This window comes from Impatiens glandulifera, chromosome 1, assembly GCF_907164915.1.
Source record: "Impatiens glandulifera chromosome 1, dImpGla2.1, whole genome shotgun sequence".
In the NCBI taxonomy this organism is placed as follows: Eukaryota; Viridiplantae; Streptophyta; class Magnoliopsida; order Ericales; family Balsaminaceae; genus Impatiens; species Impatiens glandulifera.
In genome coordinates this window covers 110055459-110067397 of record NC_061862.1, presented here as the reverse complement: position 1 = coordinate 110067397, position 11939 = coordinate 110055459, and the positions used below count along the sequence as shown (strand labels likewise).

General features: G+C 31.0%; 1 protein-coding gene across 1 annotated transcript; it reads left to right on the top strand.

Moving 5' to 3' along the window:
• Positions 1 to 2313: 2313 nt before the first annotated feature.
• LOC124940217 (zinc finger protein ZAT2-like) lies at positions 2314 to 2754 on the top strand. Its single transcript, XM_047480710.1, has one exon. The coding sequence runs from the start codon at positions 2314 to 2316 to the stop codon at positions 2752 to 2754; it is 441 nt and encodes a 146-aa protein (XP_047336666.1).
• Positions 2755 to 11939: the final 9185 nt, after the last annotated feature.

Below are 11939 nucleotides of genomic sequence, written 5' to 3'. Positions count from 1 at the left end.
AGGAGTCTTATCGGGCCATTTCATCAAATTTCCCACCCAATCATTATACCCATTTCATCTTAACTAGTCTCTTAGAGATTAATATTGTCACTTATACTATTTTAATAAGTTAATTTCTTTTAATTGAACTATATAAATATTCTTTTCGTGTCATTAAACTTCAACTTAACAATGGGTCTTTTAGAGAAGAAATTTGTCACCTAAATTATCATAATACATTAATTTCTTTATTTTTTTAAATGAGCAATATGAAAAAACATACCTTCTCGTCGTATTTTTTGTCGTATCATTTGATTTAGTCAAAAAAAATCTTATTTCTCCAAAATGTGTCAATGTTTGTCTCGGTATCAATAAACTTTAACTTAATCACTGGTCTCTTAGAGACTAATTTGATTATTTAAACTATCCTAATAAATTAATTTTTTTATTTCATTTATTTGAACTATATAGAAAAACATGATATTTGGTATTCTATATAGTATTCTTTGATTTAGTCGTGTCAATGTTTATCTTGGCATTTTTAATAAACTACAACTTAACCATTGATCTCTTAGAGACAAATCATGTCACTTAAGCTATCATAATAAGTTTTTTATTTATTTATTTTAATTGAACTATATGGAAAAACATGATATTCTTGTCGTATCCTTATCTAGCAAAATATTTTTTTCTCCAAATGTGTCAATGTTTGTCTCGACCTTTTCAATAAATTTTAACTTAACTATTAGTCTCTTAGACACGAATTTTGTCACCATAATAAGTTAATTTCTTTATTTCTTTTAATTGAACTATATGAAAAACACGATATTCTTGTCGTATTATTTGATTTAACTAAACATATTCTTATTTCTCCAAAATGTGTCAATATTTGTCTTGGCCTCTTCAATAAACTTCAACTTAACTATTGATATCTTAGAAACGAATCTTGTTATTTAAGCTATTCTAATAAGTTAACTTCTTAATTTTTTTTATAACTGAACTATATAGAAGAATATGATATTCTTGTCGTATACTTTGATCTAGACAAAAGTTTTTTATATCACCCAAATGTGTGAGTGTTTTGTCTTGGCATTGTCAATAATTTCAGATTAATTAGATTAGGAATTGCATCATATCATTGTTCAATCTTCTTTGCATTTTTATTATTTTTTACTCCATTTGTTTTTTAAATTCAACTACAACTCCCCAAGTAGGATTCCAATCAATTTTTTCTCAAAATCAACAAAGTTAGTAAGTTCATCAAATGCATTATTATGATTTTGAACGGAACAAAGTTTCAAATTTGAAACTTTATGCTTTTAAAAAAACAAATCTCATTCATTGTTATCTCTATAACTTTGATCCAATAGTTATATCTCCAATAACGTTTAACTTGTGTATCAAAAGAACAAAAGTTCTATCAAAAACATTTCTCACAAAATTCTCAACCTTTCTATTAGTAAACCATAAAGAAGTTTCTGTGCAGTTTTTGTTTATAAAATTTGAAATTAGAATTTTGCAAGTTTTGGTTTCAAACATAGCAACAACAAATTAATTTGAAGGAAGGTTCAAGAATTTACCAAATTTACTAATTTCAATCAAAGTTTGTTAATTTGCATGGAATGAACTAGTGATGTTTCAAATTTTTTTGATTTGTTACATGATTTTAATTTTAATGTTTTATTTGAGAAATATAGTTAGCTAATAATTTTTTTTATTCAAAACCGTAAAGAGAAAATATTGAGCTTCCTTCTGATAATATTTTCAAGGAAAAAAAATCAAGAAAAAGGGTCAGGGTAAATTGAATGATGGTTTCAATGTTTGACAAAATAGTATATTGAAATGTCTACTGGATAAAATATTATGAAAATCAAACAATTTAAAAAAAGTTAAAGGTTGTTTGATTATAATATTATTTATGTATTATTGATTATCTTTTTCTCTTTGATTTTCTTTGCATTTATTATGCAATTTATTTTTTATTCAACAACATTTTTTTATACCCATAAATGTATTAATTATTTAAAAAAAGTATTCTTCTTTTTTTTGTTAATTCTTTTCCCAGATTTGTCAATAATATTTAATTTTTAGAGATTGAATCTATAATATTTTAAATATATTCATTATTATCCAAAGATTATATACATCTTAAATATAAAAGTAAAAGTAAAATTAATGACAACTAATGTATTACTAAATCTATGTAGGTAATTGATGGTGAAATCATTTTTGTTCTCTTCTCATGGTTATATGTTTTATGTATAAATATTTGATTTTCTTCAACAGTTTTAATTACAAATAGTTTCCTTCCTCCTCTTCTTGGTGAGAAAAATAATGTCAACCAACTCCGTTACCAACTCTCCTCCTTCTCCTTCTCATTCTCCTTCTCCTTCTTCGGACGATCTTGATATAGGAGCAGGCCCCTCTGTGCCATCTCATCCGAGGGCGGCAGTTCCTCCGGCAGCCCCAGCAGTAGTGGCGGCTGCCGCGATTACTTTTATATGTTGTATATGTAATTTGGGATTTGATTCAGAAAAAAGTTTATCGGGACACATGAGAATGCATCCCGATAGACCGTGGCGTGGAATGTATCCACTTCCAACGTTTTCAAGGGATGACTTTGCAGATGTTATAGAATTGTTGAATGATCCAGAAGAAGAAGAAGAAGTTGAAAATGTGGCGGCTGGTGATGGTGAGGCGACGACGGCTGGTGGTGGGGAGGGCGAGTTTGGGGGGAGGAGGTGGATTCTCCCGGACTTGAACAAAACTCCTTAATATGATTTTGTTTGTATTGTCGGGTCGTGTTTGTCTGATTGGTTTTGTCTCTCAAAATAAAAAGGAAGTTCTAGTGTTTTAATGGATAAATTACTAAATTGATTAATTAAAGATGAACAAAAAAAAATATCACTACCAAGAAAAGAAATATTAATCAAGGGTACTCGTATTCAGATTTAACAAATGTAAACCACCCATTTCAATTATGTGGGTACAAAAAGTGGTAAGTGAATCACATTTTAAGATCCGTGAACCCTATTTTGAATTTCGCAATAACAAAGTGGTCTCAGGTCAATCGATCTTTGTGCTGCCCCTAAATTTAGAATATATATACATATAAAAAATAATTGTTAAGCAATAATATGTATGGAATTGGAAATTTTTATTCTTTAAAGTATCCCTAGCTCTTAATATTTGAAACAAATATATGCATACATTATGAAAGTTTTATTATTCCGCCAAGCATAACAAGGTAAACCTAGACATATTTGAGCTAAATAGTTATTGGGCTGAGACATTTATAATTTATTTATTTTATTAACTCACTGGCCATAAATATTGAGACCCATTTTTTCTGTTTATTAAATTAAACTATTTATTAAATCAAACTCACTAGTGGTTTACGGAAAAAATTATTATAAATCTAACGGATCCCTCAAACTTATTTTCTTTTAAGAGATTATTTTCATTTATTTTAATTGAGATTGTTATATATATATATATATATATATATATATATATATATATATATATATATATATATATATATTTAAAAATAAGATAATATTCTTTTTGTATCATTTATGTTTAGCTTATTCAATTTCTTTTTTAGGTAATTTTTTGGGATCTATGTCCGGGTTTGTTTTGGGCCCAATTCAGCTCGATTTTGGGCCTAGAAGTGGAATGGTTAACAAGTGTCCTAATAGAGTTTTTATTTGATGGTTTTATTGCATAATATAAAAATACACAAATTAAAGTAACAAAATCATGTTAAAATCTCTACAACTTATGCCTTTTTTGTTTGTCATTTTTATCCTTTTCTAGTTAATTAACCTAATGAATATCTTTTCAAAAATGTTTAGAATTATACCATAATTGGTTAACCATGGAAACCTATATATATATATATATATATATATATATATATATATATATATATATATTATATAAGGAAAGAAGATAAAGTAATTGAAAAAAATCTAACTAGCTTCCTTCGTCTTCTTTGTTATATCTTGTTTCTTTGTCTTTATATAATATATTATTAGTCCAAACCCAATAGGTCGGACACCCCAACAAACTCCCCCTCTAACTCATATAGTGGGCTTCAATAGGTCCGCTTTTCGCCAATAAGTCTCAAATTTTTCACTCGACAAAGTCTTCGTCAACTTTTTCGGCCTGATCTCAATAATGTGCATTGTTGCCAAATGTAATTGTTTTGTTTCAAGCATGTCTCGAATTGAATGGTATCTCACATCAATATTTTTTATAAACACAATAAATTTCTCTTAGATCAAACACAACTCTTCGAGAAATTTCTCATCCACAAAGTTTATTTGTAACTCTCAATGTATTTAGATTTTGTGGTAGACAACACAACACATTTTTATAGTTTTGATTGTCACGAAACAACATCCTCTGCAAAAGTCATAAAAAAAAATTCTAAAATAGATTTTCTGGAATCAACATCACATTTCAGTCTTACGAACATACAACTCTTCAAGTTTTCTCCATAGAGTCTCCACATTTATTTTTCACTAACAGGTAACTTAAAAGTTAGTTTTAAAATATTGAATTCATGATTTTTATTTTATTTATCTCTTAATATTTAGTTATTAATTAAGATTGAAACAAAGAGGTTTATTAATTCTCAAAGAGCATAACAAAATCCTTGTAAATATTGACACTAGAACGACGGTGGCCGGTAAACCACCGCTTGTTAAAAGCAAGGTTCTGAAAACCGGTCCGGACATCAACCCGGTTTTTTGGACGTACTTCGGTCCAACCGGTTGAACCGGTTGAATCAGTGGTCGAACCGGATTTTAAGAAGATAATAAAAAAGAAAACAAGTTATAATTTTTTAATGAATCTTATATAATTTTTTTATTTAATCATGGTTAAGAAACCATGGTTACATTTTTTAACTTTAATCTACTACACCAGTCAACAAATGATGTAGAGACCGACTGATAACTGATGTCTTTCTTCTTCTCATCGCTGTCTTTCTTCTTCTTCTCATCTCTGTCTTTCTTCCTCTTCCCATCTCATCTCTGTCATTCTTCTTCTTCCCATCTCATCTCTGTCTTTCTTTTTCTTCCCATCTCACTGTCTCCCCTTCTAAAATGATAAACTTTTATGTTCCTTTGTTGTTATTGATCTTCAGTTTTAACGAGCAGAAATCGATAGGATGTCATCCAAGTACCAAGAACTTAACTATGAATGTAGGCCACGGGTCATAACCCTCATGAAGTAGGAGCATTGGACAAAGCAAAGGGCATGATTAACCACTCATCAAGACCATCCTGAGCCTGAAAATCGAGTACTACCAACTCCTCAAGCACCCAAACCTATACTTTGTGCTGGTTTTATCCTTTACTAAGTGTACCAAGTCTTATGTACTCTAGCAGTAGTAGGCGAAGCTTTAAGGTTGTAGGGGTGATCAATCGTGGTGAATTCGGATGAGGCCTTGGGTAAACTGTCCCGCAGGACTGACTGCCGTGGTGAAATGAGTGTAAAAGGCGGTCAGCCCGAACGGCCTTGTTCTTACTTCAGTATCTGCCTGGGAGGGCTAAAGGAAACCACTCTTCCGGTCGAGTATAAAGCACGCACCCTTCTGTTATCCCCATCCAAGGCTGCTGTTAAATTTATTCACATAGTGGCCCTCCGGGCCCCATATCCGATGTGATGGTGGGTGGTCTCATAAACGCGGGGAGATAGACAGGGCTAATCCTTTCTGCCAGCCAGAGCTGCAACAGAAGCGGGCTGCCTTGCTTAGGTGGGCCTCCATGGTTTTTGGCAAAGTCTAGTCCTAGGATGGTTGAAGCTAATATAAGTGGAATCGGGTCTTAGGTGGCGTGGTATACCTTCTCGTTTAGTGTAAAGACAATGGTTTTCCAGAATTGCTACATCAATTGTTCCCCGCCAGAGCACCCAAATACCACCACGAAAGCCATCAGATCAGAGTCCACTTATTGGATACTTTCAAAACATCCACTTAACCACGAAACGATAATACAGTCTTCTTGAATCTTGATGCGGAAAGGATTAGAGTCAAGGTCTCCTACCAAGGAGAGAATAACAGATCCAAAAGAAACCTTTCTAACCGGAAATTTCCGGTTCCGATTTTCGATTGAACCGTCCGGTCGGACCGGTTTTTGACCGGTTCGAAAGGTAACGGTATAGAAGTCAAAAACCGGATCGCTCATCCAACCGTTTCGCGGTCGGACCGGTTGAACCGCCGATCGGACCGCGTATTTTAAAACCTTGGTTAAAAGCGAGAAATGTAACCCTGAACCTATTTGAGCTACAAAAGTTACATGGGTTGAGCTGTTTTATTTATTTATTAACTCAACGGGCCTTAAATGTTGAGGCTCGGTCTTTTCTGTTTATTAAATCAAACATATGTGTTGTTAGAATCGGCTTATAAAGTTATTATAAATCTACAAGTGATCACTCCAACTTATTATTTTTAAGAATTAAATTTCATTTATTTCAACTAAGAATTATATATGTATAAAGGATAATTTTTCATGATTTATGGTTTAACATACAATTATATTTTTTCTTGTAATTTTTTTGAGGTCCATGGCCAGACTTGATTCATTGTAGAAAGGTGGTTTGGGCCAACATAAACTATTTTTGCAATTTTATTTTGTATCATAGAATTATTATTTAATTGTTTTATTGCCGGATATGAAAATAAAAAACTAAAACAATAAAATTCGCGTGGAATAGACCTTTTAACGTTACTAATTAAAATTAATAATTGAAATTGAAATTTGAATTTGAATTTAATTCAAACAAAATTATTTATATAATTCTTAATTTTACATTTCGGAATTATAATTCTAAATAGTTATTTTTGAAAATATATTTTAAACAAAAATATTTTATTATTTTATCATTTATAACACAGTTAATGAGTTAAACTAATACAATTTTTGTTTTGAATTTAGAATATTAAAATGTAACATTGATATTTATTTTTTAAAATTTAATAAATTAACATTTCGAACTGGTATATATCTTTTTTTAATTTAAAAGTTAATATATCAAATATTTTGTATTTTTGAATTTATGAAGTTAAATACTAAATCAATATATTTTTTTAATTTAGTAAGTTAACATTTCAAACCGATATTTTTATTTCTTAATGAGAATCGATATAGACAAAGCTCTTGACACATAAGTTATTTTAATAGGTTGTATCAAACTAATATCTTAATAATATAGATTTTTTTTTAATTAAGGTGATATAACATGACATCCATCACCATGGTCCTCCACTTCCATTCAAAGTATTTTGAGTGAGAATTAATGTAGATAATATATATTTAAAATAGTTTTATTATTTTTTTAAACATAAAAATTGGAATAGAATTACAATTCTATAGTTGTTTTCAAATATAAAAATTGAATTGTAATGCAACGTTTCTATTGAAATTGGAATTCCAATGTCAATTTAAACTATCATAATAAGTTTATTTATTTATTTTAATTGAACTATATAGAAGAACCTGATATTTTTGTCGTATCCTTTGTCGTATAATTTGTTGTATTCTTTTATCTAATCAAAAGTTTTCTTATTTCTCATAGATGTGTCAATGTTTGTCTTGAAATTTTTAATATTTCCAAATTGATTGTATTAAGATTTGAATCATATAATTATTCAATATTCTCTTGCATATTTATTACATTTTACTCCATTTTTTAAAATTCAACTACAACTCCTCAAGTAAGATCCCAATCAATTCCTTTTTATTAATGGTTCAAATTTGAAACTTTATGCTTTTAATACACAAATATCATTAATTGTAAAAGTGTACCTTGTCAATGATATATACATATATAATAAATCTATCAAACCAAATCACTTACACTCTTTCAATAAATTAATGTTTTTGAACCATATTTATTGACCAACACAAATTTTCATCAAACCTCAATACTACGATTTTTAGGTAAATCTCGTACATTGCTTTTTGCTTGTAATAAATGAGACTTCTTTCTCAAGTCTCCATTCATTCATTTTTATTGCTTAGAAAATATAAACCATCAATCTTTTCAAATATTTTTTCTTAAGTATCTCTTGCTCAAAACAAAACGACTTGCCAATTATAAACTCAACAATTTTCAAGCAAGCCTTTCATCTTAATTTTTTTTGAGTTACCATGTTATATCATCATTAATAAGAGTAAATGTCCTTAATTTTTCTGGTTAATTTGACGCTACTAGTATATCTCACTCATGAAGTGACACCTATACACAAAAGTGAAGTATCACATTTTTTATTTATTGATTTTTTTCTCTTTATACATGTGACGCTTTCTTAATGGATAAATGCACCACCTATACTGGTAGCATCGAACTAACCATCATTTCTTTAAAAATTAGAGTGCACCAATTTCTGATTCGAAGAGAATCCTGCTTATTGGATATAAGGCCCACTTGTTTGAAGATGAACACGTAATTCATTCAATGCAATTCCTTATTCTTTAGTTTATGGTCACCTTTTTTCTTACAAACATGTTCTCTAAATGAAACTTATCAAGTTCCTTCACCACTTTTTCCTTTTTCTTTTTTTTAAGAAAGAAATATTGGCACCAAATGTTTGGATACCCATTCATGTATATGACAACTTCTTTGTACCCAATCCTGAAATTAGATTATTCACTTTCTCCATAAGAGGTCGAGAATTCGAAGCGTGCAATGTTAGTATTTTATGGTTCTAACTTAAATGGAGGGAAATTAAAACTAAAAACAGAAGCATAGTTGAATTCATAATTTCTAAATCTTCCATTTCTTAAAATTGGAATAACTGATCCAATTGATGAGCACGTCAATTAACTTTTTCTCTCTGTTAATGAAAAGGTAGAAGAAAAATGACTATACTTTAAATTAGGGACTATTACTGTTAAAAAAAACCAAACATGGTGTTAGTTAATTTGGTTTGGTTATATCTAATTAGATTCTTCTTAAAATTATAAATATCATTTTTATGGTCAGTTTGTTAAGTGATTCCAATTCTGATGTGTGTTAAGTGATTTAAATATAAGAATTAGATTTGGATTTAAATTCAATGAAATTATAATAATGTGTTTTTTTTTTAAATTTGAATTCTGTCTCAATTAGATAAGATTTTTTTAATTAAATAAAACTTTCTATTTGTTTTTTTCATCCCGTTTTCTTTTCTCATCGTATCTTAGCAGCTTCATTTTCCCCAAAATCTTATTTCTCTTCTTAACCTAAATCATCTTTACTTTTTTTTCCTATTTACTTCATAGTTAGCTAGACGTTGAAGAAGGCGATTATATGAGCAAATGATGTGAGCCTTAACAACTAAACGTTGAAGACGATGATTACAGGAGTACTCAACAGTTAGCATTATGTACCTTCTATATATAGGAAAATTTAACGAAATGATCATGATAATGGGTCAAATTCGAAAAATGACCCACGCTTGATAAACCTTACAAAAATAACACTTTCGCCTGCGAAATGTTCGTCTTGTCCCCTTAGACGCCCCCTTACCGCTCATTAACACGTTTTACATAATTCGCGTATGATGTAAAACGTGCATAATAAAATACGCATATTACATAATACACGCATTATGTAATATGCATATTTCAGTATGCACATTTTACATTATCCGTATTTTATGTAATATGATAAAACGTGGATAATGTAAAACGCATATTTCATAATACATAAAACTTAATTTGTCCTCATTTAAAAAAAAAAATCAACTCACGACTTTCTCTCTCCAACCCACAACTCTACTCTCCAACTTCCACGACTCTCCAACATCCTTCAACATTAGTTCAACTTCGTTCAACATCAGTTCAACATCATCATCGTTTGTCCGCCTCGTCGTTCCTATATTCAGGTGTGTTTAAGGTTTAGGGTTTATGTGTAATGTTCTTATTATTCTGGCATTTATGTGTAATACTCCAATGTATGTGTATATTGATGGATAATCTTTAACTTTTAGGATTTAAGTAGCTTTTAGGTTTTATGTGTGTATATTCTGATGTTTCTTATCCAATGTTCCTCACTCACGCGTATTACATCAACGTATTGTAATGTTCTTATTCTGCATGCATGCATGGCTTAGATTTTATTTAATATCCACATATTGATACTTCACGAGCATTGTACATATGTGTATATTGAAATATCCGCGTATTGTCTGATGTTGCTTATTTGAGTTGGTTATGGCTTATCCAATGTCCGCGTATTATCTGATGTTGCTTACTTGCGTTTACTTCAATGTTGTTTGTTTTTTACTTACATGTTGTTCCTTTTTTGTGTAGATGGAGTCAATCATAATTCCTGAGTTTACTGCTAAGGTATCATGGAAAGCCAATTTGTCAAATATTTCCACCAAGTTTGCTACAATGGATTTAATGGAAAGGGTAGAGCAAATATAATTCCGATTTTTATTCAAAGGCGCCCTGTTAGTGCGGTTCTCAGGAACGATAATCCATCAAATGCTCCTCAGGAATAGCAGCTCAAATTCTAAGCATACGAAGTTCCTCGTGAATAGAGAGGAGTTGTGCTTTAGGATGAAGGAGTATGCATTGGTCACATGCCTCAAATTTGGGAGATTCCCTACGGTGAAAACAATTTTCAATCAAGTTGAAGAATGTCTACCTTTGGTGGTAAAATATTTTAAAAGTGATATGATTGTTAGAATATGAGACATTCACTCAAGATTTGTGTCCTACTCTGATAAGGAAGATGCATGGAAATTGGGGCTGGTATTCCTAGTTTTCTAATATCTTTTCTCCCTTGACCCAAGGAGGATAATAAATATCAAACTCCTCCGCATGGTTGAGGACAATGAAACTTTTCTCCAATTTCCATGGAGAAATTTGTCCTTCAAAGAAACCTTGAAGGGTTTGAACAGGGACCTAGAACACTTTAGGTTGGTATATCTGGACAAGAAGAAAGCCACGGGGAAGAAGGAAGACAAGAAGGTTGATGTTTTTTATACCGTATTTGAGTTTGCATTAGCCTTTCAAGTGTGGACCTATGAAGTTATGAAAACGTTTGTCCCCAAATTTGTCTAGAGGATGCTACAAGCGCATAAGCTAGTCTTCCCAAGGATAATACAATACAAATCAAACAGGAAGACCAACGACTTTGATCTTCACACTACCCTGCAAGGCAATATTGTCAAAAAAGATGGAAGTGTCTGAAGAGGAGAAGATCTTGTATGGTGGGGAGGAGTTTTTTTGGGGAAAACAGTTAAAACTATTTCATTAAAATCCCAAAAGTAGGAGGGTCAGAAATCAAAGCTAGACAAACCCTAGCTATGATTAAGGATGACAATCAAAAGACCCTAAAAAACTAATTAGTAGCATTCATACATTCTAAAGAAACAAAGATTACAAATAGAAAATACTACGTTCAAACCTAATCATCCTAGCCTTGGATTTTTGTATGCCATCTATCTTCATTGAGAGGCTTTCTTCCCCTTCCTCTACCTCTTCCTCTTCCTCTAACGATAAAAGGAGATTGTATTGAAGAGGATGATGAGTATTGTTGTTTGTCATTCTGAATTCTCGATTTGTACGAGCCCATTCTGATTTGATAGAAAGTGGTGGGGAGGAGTTTGAAGATATGGGAGGTAATTTGTATGATTCCTTATTTGAACTTGATTCCAAAAAGAGGAAACATGAAGAGATTGAAGATGTAGTCCTCCCAAACCTTCCATGAGGAAGAAAAGACAAATTACTCACTCTAACACCTCTCATTATGTTCCTTCCAAACCTTCCACGAGGAGAAGAACCTGCATTCTTAACCCTAGCCCTAGAACCTCTCATTTTGTCAAGAGCGCCACCGGGAATCAAACAAATGATGATGGCTCTCAAATGACTCAAACTTCAAAAGATCCCCAGAATGATGATGAACCTCAAATGACTCCAACATCAACAACTCCCCATGATGGATGTAGATTGGAT